We start from the raw sequence: 26,640 nt of genomic DNA, 5'->3' as shown, positions 1-26,640 counted from the left end.
TGCGCAGGTGTCTTTCTGATATAACAATTTCTTTTCCTTTGGGTATTTACCCAGTCATGGGATTGCTGGGTTGAAGAGTAGCTCTGTTTTAAGTTCTTTGAGAAATATTCAAACAGCTTTCCACAGTGGCTGAACTAATTTACACACGCACCAACAGTGTATCAGCCGTCCTTTTTCTCTGCAGCCTCACCAGCGTCTACTGTTTTTTGACTTTTTACTAATAGCCATTTTGACTGGTGCGAGATGGTATCCCTCTGTGGTTTTGATGTGCATTTCTCTGATGATGGTTATAAGCATTTTTTCATATGTTTGTTGACTGTGTTTATCTCTTCTTTTGAGAAGTGTCTATTTGTGACCTTTGTCCATTTTTTTGCATGTACAGAATTTATTCAAGTTTTAATATAATTTCATCTTTAAGTCTCAGAAACCTTCTTTTTACATTTATTTTAAGACTACACATTGGGTACAGTACACACTGCTTGGGTAATGGGTGTACCAAAATCTCAGAAATCCCCACTAAAGAACTTATTCATGTAACCAAACATCACCTGTTCCCGAAAAACCTATTGAAATAAAAAATAAATTACTTTTTTTCTTGTCCAAAGATACTAGATTTTTTTTTTGCAAATCAGCAGAATTTCATGGAAGTTCCTCATTTAAATTTATGTTTGAATCCTGTAGATTCTTAATAAGTACTTCCATACAGAGAAGAAGCCAATAAGAACGTTCCAGAGAAATCCTACAGAACGTGGTGTGGTGGGAAGATACTAGGCTGGGTCCACATTCTGTCTCTATCAGCAGTGAGTCAGTGCACACATCCTACCTCCTGGGCCTCAGTTTCCTCACCTTTTTATTTTATTTTGTTTTATTTTTGAAGTAGGGTCTCGCTGTGTCTCCCAGGTTGGAGTACAGTGGCATGATCTCAGCTCACTACAACCTCCATCTCCCAGTTCAAGTGATTCTCGTGCCTCAGCCTCCCAAGTAGCTGGGATTACAGGCATGCGCCACCACATCTGTCTAATTTTTGTATTTTTAGTAGGGATGGGGTTTCACCATGTTGACCAGGCTGATCTTGAACTCTTGACCTCAAGTGATCCACCTGCCTTGGCCTCCCAAAGTGTTGGGATTAGAAGGGTGAGTCACTGTGCCTGGCCAAGTTTTCTTACCTTTTAAATGGGGATAGTGGTATCTAACTCAGAGCCCTTATGGGGATGTAATGAGGTAATAGATGTCAGTCACTTAGGGTGTATAAATGAGTTTAATCATCATCATCATCATCATCATTAATACCATTTCTCTACTACCATATTGTGTGTTCAAGTACTTGTCCACATTCATTGGTCATAGCAAGGCCTCAGTTTACTTGAACGTATTTACATTCCAACAGTGTAAACCTTAACAGAGACTTTTTTTTTAATTTTACCACTGCAGTGTTCTCATAGAAAAGACTACAGAACAGAAAAAAAAAAAACAGTTTGCATTGTGTAATTGCTCCAAATTGTATTTTATTTTAGAAAATAAAAAATAAATCACTAGAATCCTATTTAAATACAAGTTTAAAAATTAGTTATTTTGCACTGGACACAGAATGGACTGAAAAAATTAGGATTAGAGCCATTGATACCCATATAGATGTGAAGAAATTGTCTTGAGAGTGAGCCTCTGGTTTCGTCTGTGCTTCTCGGTCTCCACTTGGCTTTGTCACATCTCCCATAAATGACTGCAGTCATTTTATTTCCTCTCTCCATGTCCCCACCCTTGCCTGTCTCCAACCTACCAGCCATTCAGTGGCCAGCGTGGTCTAAGACAAACCTGACCATGTGAATCCCATGCCTGGAACTCTTCAGTGGCCTCCCATTACTTAAAGGATCAAATCCAAACTACTTTATGTGTCATTTTCTGATTCTCTTCCTACGCCCTCAACCTTATTTTCTAGCCCCAGTTCCTGCTAAATCTTCACCACACCTATACTCCAGCCATATCATCCTGTTTTCTGCATTCTTTTATGCCCTGATAATGAGTGTGTGCTTTTCCTTTTCCTTGAATTTGCACCTAACTCACTCCAACATCTCCTTAAGATTCCTCTCAACTATTACATCCTTTAAGAAGCATTTGATACCTCCTGTCTCTGAATTGAGAGCTTTCTTCTTTGCCCCCTATAATAATTTATACTTATAAAATCCATGACACTTGCTTTGATCATCGATTTTTTGGTATCTCTGTTTATCGAGATCTTAATCTGCATTAGAGCAGGACTATTTTCTTATCTCTGAAAGTATTTTAATGCACAAACAAATGTTTATTGTAAGCCTACTGGGGGCCAGACACAGTGGATAAAGGTACCTCTAGTGCATTTCTAAACATAGTCAAAAACTACATTTCGAATGAATCAATGAATGCAAGATATCCTACCATGTGTCACTGAGACTTTTAAAAAGAACTAGTTTCTTTCTGATCAAATTCAATGGATAACCTTGCAGAGCAAGATCTAACTCAGAATGTCTGTGGATGCCTTAAGCATTCTGCATACTGGAGCGTTTTCAAGAGCCCTTCTCTGACCTCACACACAGCGAATGTCTGAGCTCTGTAGGCTATTTGTAGAGAGTTTATTTCATCTTTGCAGAAAGCTGCCCAGTATAAATATTAGTCAGTTGATTTCACACAGAGTTAAAACAAGCCTTTAAAAGCCCTTTACCTCTCCTGTCCCCAAATAGGTGCTTTAGACAGATTCTCTGAGCCTTGGGAGCTTTGTTGGATTTGGTAAAGTGAAAGTTATGTTCTTTTCCGAAGCAGCCTTCTGTGAAGGCTGTCTTGGGGTTGATGCTGTAATTGTGCAGAAAGGTAAAATGAAGAATAACAAAGGTGGGGTGTGGGGTGGGATGGGGATCAAGCTTCCCTGTTCTGGATATATCTCCGTAAGTCCATTTCGAAAAATGTTCACGTTTGGGGCCAAGGTGGTAGTTTGGTATTGTAAAGGAGTGGTGGCTTCAAATTTAAATAGTCTAAGTTCAATCTCATCTCTGTTAATGAACTAGCTAATGGTGTACATGGGTCTAACTCAGCCTCTATGACACCTGAACCAAAGAGTATAACTAGCATTGTCCAACAGAAATATAACCATGGTCACAAATATGAATCACATATGTAGTGTTTTTTTTTAAACTTTCTAGTAGCCATATTAAGGCAAAACAAAATGGGTGATTTTAATTTCAATATTTTATTCAAGCAAATATATCCCAATATATAACCAAGAATAATTTTATTTACCCAGTATATCCAAAGTGTTACCATTCAACATGTAATCAAACTGACACTACTAAAGAGATATGTTGCGTTCTTTCTCTTGTATGATGTCTCTGAAATCTGGTGTGCAGTTGTCATTTACAGTACACCTCATTTTAGACCAGCCACATTTCAACACCCAATGACCACACATGGCTAGTGCCTACCATGTTAGGACAGCAAGGTGAAACCACAATGCTTGAGCAGATCTAGCAAGCTCTTAAAGTTCTCTGACTAGGATTATAATATCTGCTTCACAGAGAGCAAATGAGATCGCATGAAAATTGTCATGTGCCCCAGCTTTTGCCTCTGAAGTGTTAGTGTGTAAGCAACAGATTAAGAGGATAAGATGTCACAACATCCTTAGCTGTTTACCTAATTGTTGCATTTCTATCAGTGGACCTCAAACTCCAAGAAGTAGACAATGCCATCGCTCAATACTAGGTCTTCCGTGACTAGCACGTAATAGATGTATTAATTGCCCAGGGCTAGTAAAACAAAGAACCACAAACTGGGTGACTTGAAATAGAAATTTACTGGCTCACAGTTCTGAAGGCCTGAAGTCTGAGATAAAGGTGTGGATAGGGCTGGTTCCTTCTGAGCGCTGGGAGGAGAATCTGCCCCATGCTGCTCTCCCATGTTCTGGAAGTTTACTGACAATCTTTGGCATCCCTTGAGTTGTAGAAGCATCACCCATTCATCTTCAGATGGTGTGTATATCTGTGTCCAGATTTCCCCCATTTTATAAGACACAGTCTTATGGGATGTAGAATCTCACCCTGCTCCCTACTCAAGCATGACCTCATCTTAACTAATTACATCTGCAGTGACCTCATTCCCAGATACGGTTACATTCTGAGATACTGGGAGCTAGGACCTGAGTATTTGAATTTGAAAAGAAGACAATTCAACCAATAACAGTATGTGTTCAATAAATTCAAGTCAGATACATGAAAAAATAAAAATTGAGTGTAAAGATAATTTTTGGCTACATTGACTAGATTCCAAGAATATTCCATTCTGTCTAAAGAAGATAGACGTGTTAAAAATCAAATGAGAAAAAACAGTAAGTGAAGAGGATGAACGCAGCCAATGGGCAATTAGACTATGGAAAAACAAATGCACCCAAATCGCAACTCAACATATATTAAGGCTTTCCTTTGGTGGTGTTTTGAATTAGACCTATTTAATGTCGATCAGCCTCAGTTTCCTTAGCATTATCTACTTCGCAGTTGTTGAGACAATTAACTACAATATCCTAAGTTGCACGCAATTATTGGGCCAGACTTCTACACTGTGAGTATCTGCAAAAAAAAATATATATATATATTGTTCACTGCTATGCTTATTCCCTCTGATTTACCAATAAGGCAAACATCTTCCATATTTCCAAAAATCCCTGGTTTTCCTTGAGTACACCTTGACATCATGCAAAACCTCTTCTTCCTCAAGTCAGCTAGGCCCTGCTGTACTCTAAGCTGCAACCCACTGGGCTCAGCATTCAATCAGGCAGACATCCTTAAAAGATCACACATCATTAGCTATAGAAGAATAATATTTATGCACTGCTTAGTCATGTGAAGAAGCACAGGTTCTCCAGTCTCAAGTGGAGACATTGGTTGACGTATAGGCTTAGAGATCCTCATGTTGGGACAGGGCCAGTTACTGATCTTGGCTCTTCACTTGCCAAGATGGAATTGTTTGGTTTCAGTTCTGTAAACATACTTACAAAATAGTGGGAACTTCAATACTGTGTGCTTCTGCTTAGTTGGGTTGTACTGAATTTGTAAGTCCAGTGAAGTTGTATGTCCGCTTTGTTCTGATGAGAGGTCTAGCCACTTTGTGTTTCAACTGTTATAATGTCCATATTCAGTTTTCTTATTCCCCCATAAAAGTTTATGAGATAGAAATGGAGGAAACCTAGAAATGCATCCTGCAACTAAGCCTATTGTTGTAGCTGGACTTGTTGGGTCATATGGATGAAAAACTTAGGGAACAATTTGATGTATTGGAAATACATCTAGGGTTCATATCACTAGATATGATTTGGGCATTTCACTGAGTTACCTGGCTCTCAGCTTCTTCCACTAAATAGATGTGAATGATACCCATTCTGACTTTCTTTCAATATTATATGTAAGGCTTAAAACGATTATGTTTAAATGCTCACAACAACCTTTACAACATATCCCATGATATGGTTTGGCTGTGTCCCCACCCAAATCTCATCTTGAACTCTAGTTCCCATAATCCCCATGTCTTGTGAGACGGACCCTGTGGGAGGTAATTGAATGATGGGGGCAGTTACCTCCATGCTGTTCTTGTAATAGTGAGTAAGTTCTCACCAGATCTGATGGGTTTATATGAGGCTTTCCTCCTGCTTTGCTGGCCCTTCTCCTTCCTGCTGCCATGTGAAGAAGGACATGTTTGCTTCCCCTTCTGCCATCATCGTAAGTTTCCTGAGGCCTCTCAAGCCATGCTGAACTGTGAGTCAACCTCTTTCCTTTATAAATTACCCAGCCTCAGATATGTTTTTACTTGCTGTGTGAGAACAGACTAATACAACCCAGGTGAGATATTGTGATGATGATGATGGAGAAGAGAATGATCATTTGTCCTATTTACTTAAAATGACTACTTGCTTCCTCTGCTTATTTCTTCTGTTTCAAGCGTTAGAGTTACTTCCAGTGAGAAGGTAATGTCAAAATGTAGCTTAAATTATCAGCTCCCTCTCTGTTCTTACCCTCCCTCTTTCTTTCCTTTCATAAGACAACGTAATGCATAAGACAGCTTTATCTTGGCATGTATCATTGTTGCATTTACTCTTTGATTTAATCAAATCGTGTTTGATCATTCACTCTGTGCTTGCCATTCTGATGGTGCTGGGGAGATTTTGTCCTACAAGACAGACCTATAGGTCTGTGCTTTTGAGAGCCTTAAAATCCGGTAGCCTCCGGGTCTTCAGCCCAGCCCCGTATTTTGTAGGTCCTATGGCTCTGAAAATGTCCTCATTGCTTTCTTCTGCTTTGTTTTCTTTGATTCTGCCGCTCTGAGTATGAGATATTCTGTCCTAACATTTAGCATTACTATTGGCCTTTCTAGATATTGTTTTGTCAGTCTATATGCTACCACCTGGCTGCTTCCTGCTCTTCAAGAACCTCAGGTTAGACATCAGTTCTTCTGGAAAACTTTACCTGATAAATCCTTTCTTTTCTTACATTTATCTTCTCTGGGCATGTACCCTATTGCAGTGTAAATCTCTAGGCTATTCTGTGACCCCTGCCAGCCTGTAGCTATAGAGGTACCTGGGCTATGTCTATCTTATTCACCACTGTAGCCCCCAAACATAGCACAGTCCCTGACGTCCAACAGATACTCAATACCTAACTCCTGAAACAATTGCGTGAGTATCATGTTCTTGCCTATTTGGACACTTCATTGCCCTTGCTTTCTGGCAATCTCTCCTAATTTCATTTCTTCCAAGTCCAACTATCATTCATTTTATGATAGCTTTTTTTTTTTCAGTTGGCAAACTATGAGAGGCTGAAACTTATGCAACACACAATGAAAGACAAGGTCGTATTTTATCATCTTTGCCTGTTGCAGTAACCAGATTAGACATCTTTCTACAAGTGAGGTGAATGCAAGCCAAGCGATGTTTATCATGTCAAACACCTGATTACAATGTGCAAAAGAAAAAGAGAGAACCATTAAAGATACGTGGACAAGGATCTGCCCTTAAGGAGTTTATAACATTATGGGAGGTCTCTGGTTGTCATGTAAGAAAATCCAATAATTAAAAATACAGGCAGATGCTTGGCTTTGTGCATTCTTTATAAACAATGTAGGGGTGGCAGGTAGTTGCTAAGTTTTCACCGTGTCATGCCTCCACAAAGCCATTGGATTGTTTAGACTATGTTTAGGTACCCAGCTTTGAAAAGGGGCTGAAGAAGAAATAGAAGATATGTTGATTAGTGGTAGTGAAGCATAAACTTTTATGATGGGTAGAAAACTTTATAGTGTGTTATAAGAAGAAATGATTCTGAACTGGCTGGGAGTACTGGCTCATGCCTGTAATCCCAGAACTTTGAAAGGCCAAGATGGGCAGATCATCTGAGGTCAGGGTTTGAGACCAGCCTGGCCAACATGGTGAAACTCCCTGTCTAACAAAAATACAAAAATTAGCCAAGTGTGGTGGCAGGTGCCTGTAATCCTAGCTAATCGGGAGGTTGAGGCAGGAGAATCGCTTGAATCTGGGACACTGAGGTTGCAGTGAGCTGAGATCGCACCACTGCACTCCAGCCTGGGTGACAGTGAGAGACTCTGTCTCAAAAATAAAAAAATAAATTATTCTAAATTTACCCATGTCCAAGATGATGGTATCCACTCCTTGCATTACTTTGTATCTAGAATGTTTGCTTTTCTCTTCACTGGAACATTCCGTCATCTGTAACCTAATCCCACTGGGGAGGGTATACGATTATCCTTTTGTCAGTGTGACTTAATGCTCCCAATTTTCCAAATCTAGCAAGAGACCCTTGGTGACATTCTTAGTGGGATGCCGTAGTCAGCAATGTTCACGTCAGAGTTGCTGTCTCTCTAAGCGACTTGGTTCTCTTTGTATGTATAAGGACCTCCTCTCTTACAAAGAAAGTTGTGTCACATTAAATCTGTCAATTTCCTCCTTTAGAAGCAGGCAGAGATTACTCTGGACAGCTATGATGGAATAAGTCACACAGCGATATTATCTCAAATTATATCTGTAGGGTAACTACAAGTCAGGGATTTAAGGGGACAGAATCCATCCTTTTCCCCTTGTGGATTTGGTTAAATGTAGTAGTATTAGCAATGGCACAAGTCATCTAAATTTGTCTTGAATGGGAATTTGACACTGATGTTACTCTGGTGATAGTAGTAAGAACTTTTCACCCTTTACAAAAAGGGGGCTGGTGAAAGGAGATGGATTATGAAAGTCTGTTCAGGATTGAGGCTTCCCGCATACTCAGGAGGTGGAGAATCCCTATTGAATTAAAATTCAAAATACATCTGTCTGTTCTTTCCCTTACAAAAATTCACTTTTGCCAATGTTTATTTGCATGGTTTGATTTTCTACTTGTCCATCTGCCCTTCTGTCCATACAAGTATATCTGTGACAGTGATGGGCAGCCCCAGCTGTCACTCAGGAATGGATGGCAGTGGTGATAGTCGGTTGGTATCGATAGCCAAGACCTTACAACAGCCAAGCTTTCTGGTCTTGACAGTGTATTATAGTTTTGCAAGAGGTTATCACGGGGAAAAATGGATGAACAGTACCCAAGACCTTTTTCTACATTTTTTGAAACTTTCTGTATAATTTTATCTCTATGATTATTTGAAAATAAAAAGTTAACAATAATGGCAGTCACAGGCTAGGCTCTGGGTTCAGAATTGGGTTGGTACAAATTTCTTCATGGAACCATCATGACTTGAGATAATTTTCTTAGCCTCTCAGAGCCTATTATTTATCAAATGAAGACAAAGTTGGTGCCCGTATCATTGGGCTGTGGGTTGCACTGATGGAAGTTCTATTTATAGAACATTTAGGGCAGTGGCAAGCATGTGGCTTCATCCCTTCTAATTGTATTATTGTTATGATCAAGAATGTTATAAGTAACACTATCATCATTAACATGATTAACCTACCTGGGTTCTGGATCTTAGGGTGGCAGTAACACCGTCTTGTGCTTTTTTGGCAACCTCTAATTTTGCCTAAGATACTAAAAGGCTTTGTCAGAATGTCTCAAAAATATTTTATGGTGAATTTTTCCACCATAACTCTCACAAATATCACCTCTTATCTTAGCCCACAAAAAGGTCAATTATAGATAAAGGAAAGGACTTCATTGTTGCAGAAAGACTTAGATATGAGGTCTGGATTTGCACTTATTCACTTCAAGACTTTATGTTTCCTTATCTGTGAAGTGGGTGTGCTAAAAATGAGTTTATTACTCTAGCTCCTGTGGAGATGAAGTGAGATAATATATATATAATATTATATATAATATATAATATAATAAATATATAATATATATAATATCATATATAATATATAATATAATATATATAATATATAATATAATATATATATATTATATATATATAGTGACTAACATTGTCTGATACTGAGAAGGTGCTCGAAGAATACCAGCTGCTCTGGCTGTTAGTTTGTATTAATAACAGGCAATAATAAGGCATTTGCAGCAATTTCACAAACAGACAGGTGAAGCCCTATGCAGCATGCCTTTCCAGCAAGAAATGCTTCAATGCAATGTTAGGATATTCCAATGGGGAAACTTTTTCAGTAATGCAGGGCAACGGTGGATGGTTTTGACTTTGCTCTCAGTGCCCTGAGGTGCTGAGTGAGTCAGAACATGTCTCAGTACTAGTAAAAATGAAGGGACTAGCGTGGGATTCATTTTTTATTCAACAAAACATTTTGAATGCTTTTGTATATGTGTGTGTGTTTCCCCGCATGCGTGTGCACCTCAGACACTGTTTGAGATGCTTGAGGCAACAGTGATAGGCAAAAAAAAAAAAAAAAGGAAACCAGACGAGGTTCCTGTACTCAGAGTTCACAGTCCAGTTGGAGATGGACACCAAAATGTGTATATAATGTCATACTTTGACAGGGGTTTTAAATGGTAAGACAGGGTCCTCTGAGACCATGGAAAAGTGAGAAACTCCATCTTCCTAAGTGCCTGATGCTGTTGGTTGGGAACTTCACTTGTTCTGGATGTTGCTGATTTTTTAAGGGCTAAGCACATATTTCCCTTTGGAATTATCACCTCAGAAGTGGCCATATCCAGGTCTCTGACTTGTACAGAGTAACATAAATATTTTATTGTCAGCGACTTTTAAAGAGTTGAGAAAAACAACCTCTCCGTTGCCTTCTGTAACTCCAAATGGAAAATCAGGATGGAACATTTTGCAAACATGACACCTCCTCACTGCAAGTCGACCGCCCACTCGGTTGGCTTGTGTTTCTGGGGCTGGTGTTTGTCAGCCATGGCAAGATGGCTTCCATCCTGTCTCTGTGCTTCCCTACTGAGCCGGGGAAGTGAAATGAGACAAGTTGCTTTGCTGGAATCTGTAACATGGATTCTGTCATCTTTGTTGTTTGTTGGATTTTATGAATTATGGCTTCAGCACAACTTTAGAGTTCTTTGCTCAAGAGATAATTTTCTGGCCAGGTGCGGTGGCTCACACCTGTAATCCCAGCACTTTGGGAGGCCGAGGTGGGTGAATCACGAGGTCAGGAGATCGAGACCATCCTGTCTAACATGGTGAAACCCTGTCTCTACTAAAAATACAAAAAAATAGCCGGGCGGGGTGACCGGTGCCTGTAGTCCCAGCTACTCGGGAGGCTGAGGCAGGAGAACTGCTTGAACCCAGGAGGCGGAGCTTGCAGTGAGCAGAGATCGCCCCACTGCACTCCAGCCTGGGTGACAGAGCCAGACTCTGTCTCAGAAAAAAATAATAATAATTCTGTAAGCTGGCATAGTTACCAGAACAAAAGTTTATATGTTTATCTAAATGAGGTCAGATCTGAATTCATCTCCAAGTATTTAAGAACATACAATGTAGGATTCTGACAGATTTGGGTACCTAGCACTAACAAGTTGTGTGAGCATGAACAAGTAATCCCACCTAGCTTGAAAAAGAAGATAAAAATAAGTGGCACATTGGATTCTTGTTAAATGAGGTAATGTAGGCAAAGCTACTTTGTTGAATTTTGTATGCTTGGTGCTTAGAACGATAATCAGTTCATAATTGGTGTGCAAGAAAAGATTTCTTTTCCTTGTTACCAGACATCATCATCACCATCACCATTATTACCATCACCATCATCATCATCATCACCATTATTACCATCACCATCATCATCATCACCATTATTACCATCACCATCATCATCATCATCACCACCACCACCACCATCTTCATATTTATCTTATTATGGATTCAGTAACAAGAATTCTTCAATGAAGACTCATAATGAGGTTATGTTAAAATTCTGGTTCTTTCCCTCACTAATGTACTAGATGCGTGTGTTGGAAAGTGTTTTCCAGTTGTTTAGCACGTCAGATTTCTTATCTGCCAAAGGTACCATAATGAGGTACGTGATCTACCTTTGTACCATAATGAGTTTAGTATTCACTAAAGTAGGTTAGAGTCCAACACACATCACTTCTTCCTGGGTTTTCCAGAGGAAGAACTTCACTGGACTGGAAGGAAGGCCAATTTTATCCCCACAATGGGACATATGTGCATACAGGACTTTCTAGATTATAAAATACATTCCAGTAGATTTTTCCCTCTAAAGCATCTTAAGAGTCTCACTGTGAAGAATAATATATATTACTATTTATACTTTATGAATAAGGAAACTGGGTCACATAAATGTTGAATGCCTTGCCAATAGTTTCACCATTATGCTATTGATGCCTCAATATTTGACTTTGATTTCATAGTCACAGCATTAAAAGGTTAGATAGTAACCCTAGAAATTACCTGGCCTATCATAGTGTTTTTCCATTTATTTATTTTTACCACAATTCATAAAAGACTTTACACTCTGAACCCATTCCTCCACATAAAGTTTTCATGAAACAATACAAACTCTTAACTATTTTATTCTTCTCTCATGTATGTAGATTATTTCATTTAAAGAATGTTGGTATGATGATCCCCTACATGGGTCTTACAGCCTAAGAGATCAGGCTGACAGAATAAAAAACAGAGAACATTTTTCTCCAGGATTGTGTATCAGAACCATCTGGGGCAACTTTTGACAGTGCCCATCCCTGAATCCCACCCTCAGGGATTCTGAGGCAGTAGGTCTGGTGTGAAGCCTTGGGACGTGATTTTTTTTTTTTTTTTTTTGTGAGACGGAGTCTCGCTCTGTCACCCAGGCTGGAGTGCAGAGGCGTGATCTTGGCTCACTGCAAGCTCTGCCTCATGGGTTCACGCCATTCTTCTGCCTCAGCCTCCCAAGTAGCTGGGACTACAGGCGCCCGCCACCACACCTGGCTAATTTTTTGTATTTTTAGTAGAGACGGGGTTTCACCGTGTTAGCCAGGACGGTCTCGATCTCCTGACCTCGTGATCCACCTGCTTCGGCCTTCCAAAGTGCTGGAATTAGAGGCATGAGCCACCGCACCCGGCTGGAATCTGATATTTTTAAAAGAATATGTAAGGAACTCATGCTCCACTGACTAAGGACCCACATTTTGTTGCATCTATCTGATTGTTTCCACCTGAAACTCTTTGACTCTTTCTCTGTTTAAGTTTTTTTTTCTTTTCTTTTTGAGATGGAGTGTCACCCTGTCACCCAGGCTGGAGTGCAGTGATGCAACCTTGGATCACTGCAAACTCCATCTCCCGGGTTCAAGCGATTCTGGTGCTTCAGCCTCCAAAGTAGCTGGGATTACAGGCACCTGCCACAATGCCCGGATAATTTTTGTATTTTTAGTAGAGATGGGGTTTTAGCAGGTTGGTCTCAAAGTCCTGACCTCAAGTGATCCGCCCGCCTTGGCCTTCCTAAGTGCTGGGATTACAGGTGTGAGCCGCCGCCCCCCAGCCAGTTGTTTTGTTGTTGTTTGTTTTTGAGTATTTTTTCCATTATTCCCTAGGACATTAATGCTTTCACCAGGGAATTGTCCGTCTTGGTCTTGTCTCTCTTTCCCAGGTTGAAGGACAGAATTTGGCTTCTCAGTTGAGGACAAGAGCTTATGGTTTGTGCGAATGGCTGCTGTCCTCGCATACTGAGGTGGAGTCTTGTGAGACAGGGCCTCTTGTCCTCTGCGGTTATGTGGTTAGAGAGGGGAGCTGACATATCCCTTTAAAGAACCTGAAAGGGCTGCTTGTTTTAACTCTCACTCTGTGATGCATTGCAGAGATCCCCAAAGTATGACTGGAAATGGAAATGAAAGGACGGGCACGAATACTGTGTATCCAGATTTTCTTTCCAACCTTGAGGAGCTGGGAATTAAAAAGAAAAACCTCGCCCAGGGGCCACCTGAACTAGAACCTTCAAAACAAACAAGCAGAAAGGTTGAAGTCTTCCAGGCGGTCCCTTCCACCCTCACCTCCTCCTCTGTTATACAATTTAATTACAGCTTTAATCACTTCTGAAACCCCATCCATTCCCTCCAGTTGGGGAAGATCTCTCTTTCCATAGCAAGGAGCCTTGGTGATAAGCAGCTATCTGTAGGAAGGGTGGATGGGACTCTCAAAACCTCTCCCTTGACAAGCAAGAAAGACATGAGCAAATAATAACTGAAATTGTTTTGACATTTCACTCTGGTTGTTGTAGTTTTCATAATAAAGGAAGAACAAAGTACTTGCAGCTTTAAATAAAGAGGCTGCATTTGGCATTGATGGGGGATTTCACTGGGGAATTTTTTGTATGAGTTCTTGTTTTTGCTCACTGGGAGAGAGAAGAAAACGATAAGCCATGAAAAGACAAACGTCCAAGAAAAGGAGAAAGCAAGACCCCTGTACTTTTTCTTCATAGCATTTATCACCACTGGAATATTCTGGTCATCTTAGTATTTATTTTTTGTTTCTTGAAGTCTGCTCCTGCACTTGACTGTAAGGTCTGTAGGGACAAAGATGGTTTTGGATTTTGCTTACCATTCATTAAATGTGAATGAATCAATTCATTTACATAATGCATACTACAAGCCAAGCCCTGTGTGTGTGTGCATGTGTGTGTGTGCGTGTGTGTGTGTGTGTAGTTTTTGGTGATTTGATTTTTAATTAGATCCTTACAATAATATGGTGAAGCTACTCATTATTGGTCCCATTAAACAGAAGCAAAAACTAGTGCCTGCAGTATCCCAATAACTTGTCTAAGATTACACAGCCAGTCTGCAAAAGAGCTGGATTTCAAAATCTTCCAAGTCATCATCAGTTATGATATTTTTGAGATCGATTTGCAGTTCACCACACAGCTTTATTACAAATTCATGCTCTCTGATGTACTCAGTATTTTTAAAAATTTACCTATTGCTATCTCTCTATCTCTTTAAACTTTTTTCATCCTTCCTCTATCTCTTCCCTTTTATCCCTGAATGTTTGCCCTCCCCTCTTAAGAAAAAATAAAAGAAGATAGTAGCAAGCTCCCTGCTGGATTTTATAACTTTGCATACCATATATTTAGTTTAGTAATGAAAAATTCCAGCTCCAGGTGATGCATAGAATCACATTTCTAATGTTTTTTAAACAGCTATTAATGTGGACGAGCACTGGGTTGTTTTTTTTTTTTTTTTTTTTCCCTTCCTCCTCTATATAATCATCTGCCGAGTGGTGCGCTGTGAAACTGAGAGTAGGAGCCAGAGGAGGAGCAAGCTGTGATTGATGGGCCAGGCCTTGCTGGCAGAAAAAGTCCCATCTGGGTTGGTTTTGGGAGCAGTCAGATGTTGAGGGGGAGGTCAGCCAGGCGGCCTCAGCCCCCCACCTTCCTCAACACCCCGATCATCCACACATTGCACAGTGCGCACACCCTCGCTCGTAACTGAGGCGTGCTTGGGGCAGATGCTTTGTGGTGTGGGACAATAACAGCTGCTAAGTTTATGGAGGAGAAAGGAAGCAGGATGGTGCAGCAGGTATTTTTTTTTTCCATTTAATCTTTCACTCAAAATTGTGATTTGAATGAAGCTGAAAGCTTTTCTTGCGTTAAGTCCGTGCTGTCGGTGATACGTAGCTTGCTCCTTGAATCATGCCCGGGGAAAGGAGAGGAGTTTTGGTGAAGAGAGAGAGACAGTGTCTGTGTGTGTGTGTGTGTGTGTGTATGTGTGTGTGTGTGCACGCTTCTGCTTGATGTGTGGAACTGAGTTGATCTTAGAACCAGCAGGTTAAGGGTGTCCTTTTGCATTTTTCTTCTTTGTTTCAATGCCCCTGGGGCATGATGCAGTTTAGCTCTGTTCAGTTCTGCACAAGAGGGTTTCTCTGAATATGCGCGATTTCTTGCCAGAGAAGTGGCGTAGACCATGCTCCTAAACTAAAGTAAAACAAACTGTCAGCAAGACTGAAAACTGCAAGCAACCATCAAGAACGGATAGTTTTCCTCCAGTGAGTCCCTGCTGGTGGGGGATCCCGTTGCAGGAGCTGCTGCCTTCCTGGGCTGTGTGGGCATATGTGATCAGCTGCCTTATTAGATTTTGACAATTCCTGTGCATTTCTTCATTGTAAGTGTTGAGTTTAGGCCAGAGGAGGTTCTCCACAGCAGGAAATAAACTGGGGACAAATAAATTCCAGATGCAGAAAGGGAGGGTGTGCTCAAGAAGTTTGACTATAAAGGTGGGGGAAATACAGGCGTGTGAGTGTGCACACACACATACCCACACACGAAAATACTTGCCTATTTTAAAGTCCACCTGGACAGCTATGAAAGCAGGTACTTTGCCTTCTCAGTGAAAGTCAGCTAGTTACATGGAAAAGAATAGACCCTTTTCATGTTCGGCCACTTAAAGACTGTTTTTCAATTGAAATACGGTTTGCATTCGATTTTGAGCCAAAAGGTTTTACAAAGCCTGACTGGCTACCACTCTTGGTTCTCTTATTAGTTTCTCAAAGCTACTTTGTTAAACCACTCAGGGCAACAAATGGGAGAAAGGCAATGTCTTGGGGAAAAAACAACAACAACAACAAAAACAAAAAACTCTCTCATCTTCTTTTCTCTCTGACTCTGTCACCTGAGTCCACTTCAGAGAGAAAATTCAGGGTTCAGGATATTTTAGTGACCAAAGAAATTCTCTGAGCATCAGAAGAGTGGCCCTCTGATTGTGTGCATGCAAGAGTCGACACACTATGCTAATAGATTACAGTGTTTGTCTTAAAATAGCAACGATAGCCGGGCTATTTCATGCTTCAGTAAAATATTTAAATTGAAATGACTTTTTTTTTTTTTGCTTTTAGGGATCAGACTTGGTTGCATTTTAATAATCCTTTTGCTCTTGGTAACTGGAGTGAAAACTCCACGTTGGGGTGTTTTAAGTAATGACAGCTTTCCATCATCCTGCTGTCGTTGAGTTGCTCTCGTTGACTGAGAGATTTGGTGACTGAGGACAAGGAAGTTTCTTCTCCGTTTATCCTAATAAATGTTGTTTATTTCAAGCTTCTAGTCAGTTGTGCAGCAGCAATAGTGAGTCTTAAAGCATGAGATTTTGGCCTCCTTTCATCCTCCTTTTGTGTACTGAGCAACAACTCAAGAAAATCCAGGCCCCGAAATTAAACGTTAAGTTTGCAAAAGCTCCTGAAGCATTTGCTTGATGATGTGGGGAACACTTGTGAGGCAGATCATCCTGCCCATCAACTAGGAAGACCCACAAGCACCCTGACTCTGCAGATACCAGAAGCTGTCTGATCATTCCACTTATTTAGGGAAAGGTGGGGGTTTGGCATTGGAGTAGAAGGAAAAAGGCAGCTTCTGCAAATGAGGGAATGTCTAGCCAGAATGCTCCAAATAATTTTGCCTGTCACTGTCCCCTCCGTGAAGTTGGCTATAGCTTCCAACCCAGGAGCCTGTTCGCGTGCCTAGGATTTGCTGTGACCTGGAGTGGAAAAGGTGCCCTTAATGTCAATGTATTTTTCCAGAAAATACATTTCAGCCAAGCTAAGAATCCAGGAATGTCACTAGGGAGGAAACAGACATCTCTGGAGCCATTTGAAGGTGAAAAATAATTCCATAGGAAGTACAATGGTCTTAATTAAATATTAGCTGTAATTAGCCTAAAGTGCAAATGTTGGGAATATTAATTAGGGTCTCTCTGGAACGGCTGTCAGTGTTACTAAGTAACTGTACGGGGTCCCGCCAACATCTGTTTGAGAACTCCAGGCACAGGATGAAATCTGGAGCCCCATGTTCCTGGATGCTAACTGCAGGCTCCTTGGCTACCATGGACTCAGTTCCTAGAGCATGGTGCTCTGTGTTTGCCAGAATTGCACAACTCATGGTAGAGGTGGGTGGTTTGCATTGGCACCAGTGGTGCCCCCAGCTGGCCCTTGCCTTTCCTCGGATAGCCTGAAAGCATTTCAAAGTCAGGCCTCAGCCTTGAGGTATTGCAGAAGTTTCCCAGGCTGCTGCCCCACTCCTTTCGAATGGTCACCCACCTAACCTGGCCATTGGAATTGCTGGCATATTTGAATCAAATACCGTAGTCCCTGGCTTTCTCACAGGGAGTAACACACTAACAGCTAAACACAGGTCCATGGTGTATGTGATAGACAGAGAATTGCTTATTTAAACATGGGAAGTGGACAGGCGCAGTGGCTCATGCCTGTAATCCCAGCACTTTGGGAGGACAAGGTGGGTGGATCACTTGAGGCCAGGAGTTCGGGACCAGCCTGGCCAACATAGTAAAACCCCGTCTCTACTAAAAATACAAAAAAATTAGCCTGTCATCTTGGCGGGTGCCTGTAATCCCAGCTACTTGGGAGGCTGAGGCAGGAGAGTCACTTGAACCTGGGAGGCGGAGGTTGCAGTAAGCCGAGATCCTACCATTGCACTCCAGCCTGGGTAACGGGAGCAAAACTCTGTCTCAAAAAAATAAAAATAAAAATAATGAGTGAATGAATGAATGAAGTGAACTCCTCACCAGGTGATTCTCTTGCTAGATGAGAAATGCCTTGGTTGAACTCTTGGCTTCCCTAACAACTACCTGTGACTGTGACCTCGAATAATTATTTCCCAGCTTTGGTCTGTAGCATCTTTGATGACAAGGTAAATTGAGATTAGAGATGCACTGCATGCAAAGTAGGGATTCTGGACCTTGACACTATTAACATTGGGGGCGGGACAGTCTTTTGTGGTTCAGGGCAGTCCTGTAAACTCTAAGATGTTTAGCAGCATCCCTGGCCTCCACCCACTAGATGGCAGTAGCACATCCTACCTCATTTGTGACAATCGAAACTGTCTCCAGTCATTGCCTAATGTCCTGTGGGGAGCAGTGACAGCTCTGTAAGAACTACCGGTATGAGATGCCCAGCACAGTGCCTGCCACCTATTTTTCTTCTGAGGACAAATGAGGAGAAGGGGCTGCTTTTCATGGAAGTCTGAGGCCATCATGAACCTTCTGCTCATAAGCCCACTTATGCACATTTAAAGCCTGTGTGCATGTGAGTTTACAGGTCAAAGATCTGCTGATGGAAAGGAAATTCCCCAAAAGATTCTGACTCACTGTTTTTGCACCATTTTCATTATTGCCAGTCTCCAAGTCTAGCTATCACCCCTCTTTGGTTTGGAGAGAAAACAGCCCCTTTCTCTCTCTTTCTACTTCACTGCCTGCTTTATTTCCTGCCCCAACTATTTATGCAATAATGGCTTCTTAACTGGTGATCCCATATCTAATGACATTCTGCCACAGCTATTAGAAAACATTTTCTACAAAGGCCCAGATGATAGATCATTCAGTCTTGGTGGGCTGGGCAGTCTCTGTCACAACTATCCAACTCTGCCTTTGTAGTACAAAAGCAGCTACAGACAGTAAACAAATGAGCATGGCTGTGTTCCAATAAAACTTTATTTACAAAAACAAAATTTGGGCCAGGTTTGCCTCATGAGTCATTTGCTAGGTCCTCTCTTCATCCCCCTACCCTATCTCCTGCTGCCAGACTAGGCTTTGCAGAACCCAGAGGTCGTTTTTCAAGCACATACTCACTTGGCAAACATTTATAAATGTCCACTTTGCAGCTGGTATGCTGTTGGATCGTGGAAATGGGACAGGGAATGTGGCACAGTGTCCTGTTTTCAGGGAGCTCACAGACAAATAATCAGGCTGTGGCAGTGCTTGGTGCTGTGTGAGCTGTGGCCACCAGCTGCAGTGGAGCACAGGGGATGGGCAACTGACCGGGTTTCAGCATCAAGGAAAGCCTGCTGGAGGAGGGACTCTTGATGCGGACTGAAGGAAGAGTAAGGACTAGCTGGGCAAGGGGGTAGGTGAGGCTTTCCAAGCTGAGGGGCAGTGAATGTGAAGACTTGATGGGGTTGAAGGGACGGAGCTCTTCTCCCTTAACTGACCGTAAGCTTCTGGAGGGCATGACCCTTCTCTGTTCAATACAGAGATAGCTCGAAGTCTACAAGGAGCTTTAGCTCTTTTGCAAGAGGTAGTAGGAATGGGCCACTTTTCCTGAGGTTGTTCTGCACTGATGAAAAGCCCCAGGGTTATATATGTTCCTGGTGACAGTATCTTCTGCTGGAGGTGGAGGAGGGAAGCCTTTGTCTTCGTATGATCATTGTCTGTACCACTGCTTATGTGATTATTCTGTGCTTCCCTGTAAGAGTTTACACAAGTCTACCCTTCAGTTCAGAGATGGACCAGGTAGAAGGTTGGGGAGGCAGTAACAGACCTTTGAGCAGAAGCTGCCTCTGGCACGATGAATTTCTCATCAGATGGTTCCCAAGATCCCAACATTTCTGGGGCTTTTCATCACCCATAGAGAAGTGGCATCGCTATGAAATTTCTGTACAGAAGGATATGTTCCTTGAACAGCCCAGAAAAAGAAAAGATTCTAGTTTAGTTATAAAACAGCAGAGGTTTTTTTTTTTTTTTTAATTAGTCAAGACCCTTTTGGTTGTAAGTAACAGAAAAAGTAGCTTAAAAAAATGAGACAAAGGGTACAAAGTGTCAGTTTTGCAAGACAGATACATTCTGGAGATTTAAGTACAGTATGGGAACAAGAGTTAAAAATACTGTATTATATACTGGAAATGTGCTAAGAGGATAGATCTTAAATCTCACCACACACACACACACACACACACACACACAAATGGAAATCATGTAGAAGTGATGGATATGCTAATTACCTGGAATGTGGTCACTTCACAATGTATACATATGTCAAAACATCAAGTTATACACCTTATATGTATAATTTTTATGTTAATGATATCTTAGTAAAGCTGTTAAAATATAGGACATTTACTGACTTGTGTAACTAAAACAAACAGGGATGGTGCTAACTGCGGGTAAAGCTGGATTCAACACTTCAAATGATGTCCCTGGGACCCAGTAGAAACCTCTCTGTTCCTCAGTTTCTTCTCTTCATTGTCCTCTAGGTTGGCCTCACATGTAGGCAGGTCCCCTTCAAGTGGCAGTTCTCTTTTGTTGTTGTTGTTGAGACAGAATCTTGCTCTGTGGCCCAGGCTGGAGTGCAGTGGTGTGCTCTCAGCCCACTGCAACTTCCACCTCCCACATGCAAGTGGTTCTCCTGCCTCAGTCTCCGAAGCAGCTAAGATTATAGGCATGTGCCACCATGCCTGGCTAATTTTGGTATTTTTAGTAGAGGCAGGGTTTCACCATGTTGCCCAGTCTGGTCTCGAACTCCTGACCTCAAGTGATCCACCCACCTTGGCCTCCCAAAGTGCTGGAATTACCGGCATGAGGCAACATGCCCAGCCTAAGTGTCAGTTCTTGGCAGCTCCAGGCTTATGATGTTTTTACAGCTGCCAATTACAGTGGAAAGAGAACTTCTTCCCCAAAACTACAGCAAAATCCCAGGGTGACTGGGACTCACTGGTGTGACTAGGGCTTAACGCACTAATGGACTCACTAGATAGATGTGCGTGAACCCAAATCCATGGGACTATCTCAGTGGGACCATCTGATTGGCCAGGCTGGTGTCCTATGGCTCATCTCGCAGTGACTAGGAGCTGGGTTCAACTCTATCTGCACCATACAGGCTGAGGGTGGGACTACCCCCCAAAAGGAAACTGGGGTCTTGTTGAAGAAACAGGAGTGGAGGCAGACCAGCAATATCACTGCATGTCTTCTGTGGCTTCCCAAGGATGGACAGGGTTAACTGCACATGGATAGCAACTCAGCCTCAGCATAGGCACACCCTCCATGGCCCCAGTGCTATGGGAAAATGTTAGAAAGAGAAAGAAATGCTTGTGCCCTTTTGTTTCCAGTGGCACAGACATTTGGAGAAATTTGTCTGGAGGAGGGAAGAGCCTGATGGGAATGTTTTTACTTGTAAAATGTTTAAACTTATCCTAAGCTTAGTTCTCTTCCAAGTGTCATCTTTAACATTCTAATTAAGGTCCCTTCTAAACAAATGCACCAGCTCTGTGTGCTGCTCTGAGAACAAACTTTTTTTTCCTCTCTTCTTTATGTCATCGTGTTTTTGCTGCACTCAAATTGCTTTAGAGAAAGAGGATTTCGGATGTTGGTGGCGAGTACTGAAGAGATAAGGAGAAATTCTGATATTTTTGCCCTAGTATCATTATATGAGGGCTAAAGTCACATCTAATTGACCGCAGACAACGGGAGAGGCAGCTATTTGGTGTGCTTAATTGCTAAGTTTTTTTCCTCTCTCTGTCTTTCTGACTGTATGAGCCCATCTCCTGACACCATGGAAAATTTAGACCTTTGGGTTACAATTTCTTAGGCAGCGTGTGTGTGTGTGTGTGTGTGTGTGTGTGTGTGCGCGCGCGCGCGCGCGTGGTGATAGAACTGTGGAGGAGGAGGTAGAGAGAGAGAGATGTTTCCTGAAATGGAATCGTTTGAATTCAGGCTTTTGTTGTGTGTGTTTTTAAAATTCTTCTGAGTTGGCTGTAATTGTCACACTGCATGTTTTGCCTAGATCTGAAGAATGAATTGTTATATAATACTCTGTGCTCATAAAAAAAATAAGGCAGGGAGGGAGAGGCATTGACTAATGAGACTAAGAGTTAAATCCAATATTTTCCTGAAATGCTTAAAATGGGGATGTCAGAGAGGACAATCTTTGTCCAAATTAGGCCCTGAATTTTTATCAGCTGCTTAATTTTGGCACTGGGGACATCACACACACACACACAACATAACACACAACCACACAGACACTGGGACCATTAGAAGGATACTCCCTCTTCCCATTATGTGAGCCAAGTCACATAAAACTTTGATTAAATTCAAATGCTTACATAAATTGTCTCTCCTCTCAAGAACACACACGTTCAATTTAATCTCTCTTGGCACTTTAAGTATCAAATCAAGGTTCTGCTGTCACTGCGGACAACTAAATGCTCACAGCTTCCAAAATGGGAATGAAATAAAAAGGATCTGCCAGAAAAGAAAAAAAAAAATCAATCTAGTAAGCCACAGACCCTCATGTCTTTGAATGCTAGGCTGGGTGGCTTGGAAAAAGCAACTTTGTCTTTCTCTTTCCAAGCCTCAGTTTCTGCATCTGTAAAATGGGGAGAAGTGATGGTTACTGTTTCCTTCTAGGGTCTAGTGAAGATGACCTGAGATTGGTCCATCTCAGGCTGGTGGCACCGCGGTGACCCCTAGAAAGTACGCAGTGCACGATCATCCTGGGATCTGGGAGGAAGATTTCTGTGTGGTGGCTCCTTATGATGTTCTCTCCCTCTCTCCACCTTTTTGATTTTTCAGGGTAATCAGGAAGCAGCCGCTGCCCCTGACACAATGGCTCAGCCTTACGCTTCGGCCCAGTTTGCTCCCCCGCAGAACGGTATCCCCGCGGAATACACGGCCCCTCATCCCCACCCCGCGCCAGAGTACACAGGCCAGACCACGGTTCCCGAGCACACGTTAAACCTCTACCCTCCTGCCCAGACGCACTCCGAGCAGAGCCCGGCGGACACGAGCGCGCAGACCGTCTCCGGCACCGCCACAGTAAGTGGACGTGTTTGCTACGGGTGGGAGGTGATGGGGAGGTGCCCCAGCGCTGGTAATGGCAGCAGGGGTGCACCCCCATCTACCCAGGCACTCTGGCAAACAGATCAGTCCCTAAGCCCACCCTCTTCATAGCAGCTTCCTGAAGTTTACCTCATTTCCATGCGTTCATTCTTCGCGTTCATTTAAATCAACGTATTTTTTCATTAATTTCATTTATTTGTAAAGGGGCACATTTATCAATTTTCTATTCCTATAGTTTTGCCTTTCTAGAATGTCATCCCAATGAAATCTCATTTTTTTTCAAAAAATTTTTTGATGTAAGGTAATTTTTTTTTAAGTCTTTATGGAGGGTGGGTATGGTGGCTCATGCCTGTAATCCCAGCACTTTGGGAGGCCGAGGTGGGAGAATCGTTTGAAGACAAGAGTTCGAGAATAGCCTGGCCAACAAAGTGAGACCTCATCTCTACAAGAAATTTAAAATTTAGCTGAGCATAATGGTGCATGGCTGTAGTCCCAGCTACTTGGGAGGCTGAGGTGGGAGGATGGCTTGAGCCCAGGAGTTTGAGGCTGCAGTGAGCTAAGATTGCTCCACTGAACTCCAGCCTAGGTCACAGAGTGAAACTCTGTCTCTAAATAAACAAAAATAAAGTCTTTGTGGAATTATAATTTACATACCATAAAATTAGTATATTTTTAGCTGTACAATTCACTGTTTTTTAGCATATTTACAGAGTTGTGTGATGATTGCCGGCATCTAATTTCAGAACATTTCCATCAGCCTAAATACAAATCTTGTGCCCCTTTACTACTTTAGCTCCTCCTCATTCATACCTCAAAGCTCTGAACGTGGCTTCTTTACCTTAGCCTAATGCGCTTGAGATTCATCCAGGTTGTGGTGTTTCTCCCTGGTTTCTTCATTTTTATTGCTGGACCAAAGGGCAGGGGCTAGAAAGGGGCAGGGTAAGAGAATATTGATGAATAAGGGAACTGTCCTGTATCTTAATGGTGATGGTTACATGACTTTATACACCATAAAGGGTAAATTTTATTGCATACAAATGATTAAATGGATTAGAAACACACATGTAAACAACAGAAACATTTTATCATCACTGTAAATGAAAACTGGTGTTTTGACCATTAATCAAATATAACTCTAAACAAAAATAGTTATAGTAAAATTAAATAATGTTCATTTCTGTGCCACCTAAAGTAGTCAGGCATACCACAAAACCAATATGGAACATGCATTTGGGAACCTTTTTCTGCAGAATTCTTTAGAAGCTTGGACACCCCAATCCTCTCGTCTGGAACGTTTTTTAAGTGTAAGGCAATTCTGCCTCTTTGTCCTGTCCCAAGACCTCAGGAAAGCCAGTATTTGTGAAGAAGTTTATGGCTTTGAAGCATGATACATTTCCGATGATAAAAGAAAACATTGACTAACTTTGCTACTTGCCACCTATTTCATTTGTAGGCTAGTTTTGAAGATTTTTTTTGAGACAGAGTCTCACTCTGTCCCCCAGGCTGGAGTGCAGTGGCACGATCTCAGCTCACTGCAAGCTCCGCCTCCCGGGTTCACGCCATTCTCCTGCCTCAGCCTCCCAAGTAGCTGGGACTACAGGCGCCCGCCACCACGCCCGGCTAATTTTTTGTATTTTTAGTAGAGACGGGGTTTCACTGTGTTATCCAGGATGATCTCAATCTCCTGACCTCGCGATCCGCCCATCTCAGCCTCCCAAAGTGTTGGGATTACAGGCGTGAGTCACCATGCCCAGCCTAGTTTTGAAGATTTTTTAAAAAAATAGTATACATTCTGAAATTTTTAGTTGTCTTCCTCCTTTTTTAATTTATTATGGTAAAATACATATAAGATAAAACTTAACCATTTTAATCCTGTACACATTTCAATAGTATTCAGTATATTCACAATGTAGTGCAAAACCACCACGATTATCTAGTTTGAGAATGTTCCTAGCACCCCAAAAGGTAACCCCATACCCCTTAAGCAAACACTCCCCATTCTCCCTCTCCCCAGCCCCCGGCAACCCCCAATCTGCCTTAAAGTTAGGTTTTTGTGTCTGGCTTCTTTCTCTTAACACGATGTTGTCTAGGTTCATTCATGTGGAGTATCCCACTGTATGGATAGACCATGTTTATTTATTCATCAGTGCGTTAATGGATATTTGGGTTGTCTCTACATTCTGGTTCTTCTGAACCCTCCTGCTGCCGACTTTTTTGTATTTAGTTGCTGTGCCTTAGGGCATGGGCCTGTTAAATGAGTTTGCTGGTTCAGCAGGTGTTTGTTGCTTTTGCGTTGACTGCCAGGTAGTAGTGATGGGGATGCTGTTTACTGTTTGTTGGCTATTTTGTGATAATCAATAGTAGTAATGCCTGGATGGGTTATTTTCAGATTTTGAAAAAAGATCAATAGTAATGCCTGGATGGGTTATTTTCAGATTTTGAAAAAAGATCAATAGTAATGCCTGGATAGGTTATTTTCAGATTTTGAAAAAAGATCCAATACTTAAAGTGCCAAGAGAGATTAAATTGAACGTGTGTGTTCTTGAAAGGACAGACAATTTATGTAAGCATTATTTATTAAGCTAACTGCTGTGGAAATTTTATGTATTTATTTATTTACTCACAAATATTTATTAAGCTTCGACTCTGGCCAGGACTCATACTAGCTGCCATGGCTGAACCAAACAAAATGATCTTTACCTCTTGTAACTTAGTATCAGAGGTAGAAACTGAGCATGTGGCAAATAGCATGTGTGATAGATGTCTTAAGGAAAATATGGGTACCATAGGAAAATTTAAAAAGAACAGAGGTGCTACCTGCAGACGTGTAGTCTGGGAGCATTTCTTTAAGGAGATGATACTTAAGGTGATAAACCAAAGCATATCAGGCAGAGGGAATACCACAGTCAAAGGTCCTAAAGTTGGAAAGATCTGGGCTCATGCAAAGTCCTAAGAAGAGGCCAGTATGTTTTGGGCATGGTGAAGAGGATTTAGAGGTGATGTGGCAGAAGATGAACTGGGAGGAATTCGCAGGGATTCGACATCCTGCAGGCCTGGTGGGTCCGATAAGGGGTTGAAATTCCACGTTATAAGCAATGGGAAACCATTAAAAAGAGTTTAAGCCAGAAGAGTTATGAAATGAGACATAAAAAGAAAGGGTTAGTGATGCCGAGCTTAAAGGAAATTTAATCTGGCTGGGGAGTTGAGATGCTCCACATCTTTGCCCTGCAGAAAGAACGCTTTAGAGATCAACACAATTGAATTTAAATAGCGTGTTGGGTGTCCACAGTGCCCCAGGCACTGCAGCAAGATAATCTGATGTGCAGACAAGCTCTCTTTCCTTGGAGAGCCTTAGGAGAATATAGGATATGTTTTCTGTTAATTAAGATAATGTGCCAAATTCTAGCATATAGGTTTTCACAGCTTTTATCTATCATGATGACAGCAGGAGAAAACATTTTCAGAATGATAGAGGGTTATACCTTTCAGAGTCTTCTGGTTACAGGAAAGAGAAAACTCAGTAGGAAGTGTGTTGGCCCATACGATAAAAAGTCCAGGCGGAGGATGGGCACAGCCTGGTTTTTGGAACACATCCATCAGCTTCTAATGGGAAGCCATCCTGAGTTGGCTTCCTCGTCCTCACCTCCACTCTCTGGCTCTGTCCTGCAAGTTC

The 26,640-nt window shown here is 41.8% G+C and overlaps 1 protein-coding gene across 14 annotated transcripts in view; it reads left to right on the top strand.

Moving 5' to 3' along the window:
- RBFOX1 (RNA binding fox-1 homolog 1) overlaps positions 1 to 26,640 on the top strand; it is a 2,489,097-nt gene that overhangs the window by 2,271,536 nt on the left and 190,921 nt on the right. For 13 of the 14 annotated variants that reach the window (XM_030799104.1, XM_030799108.1, XM_030799109.1 and 10 more), the window contains one exon: positions 22,701 to 22,943. In XM_030799104.1, coding sequence (XP_030654964.1) covers positions 22,701 to 22,943 — 243 coding nt within the window. Of the gene's footprint in view, positions 1 to 14,666; positions 14,931 to 22,700; positions 22,944 to 26,640 lie in introns of those variants that run through there. The other variant, XM_030799114.1, reaches the window with a different exon arrangement.

Source organism: Nomascus leucogenys, chromosome 18 (assembly GCF_006542625.1).
Source record: "Nomascus leucogenys isolate Asia chromosome 18, Asia_NLE_v1, whole genome shotgun sequence".
Lineage (NCBI taxonomy): Eukaryota > Metazoa > Chordata > Mammalia > Primates > Hylobatidae > Nomascus > Nomascus leucogenys.
Note: the sequence above shows the minus strand (reverse complement) of the source record. Positions and strands in the feature narration are given on the sequence as shown.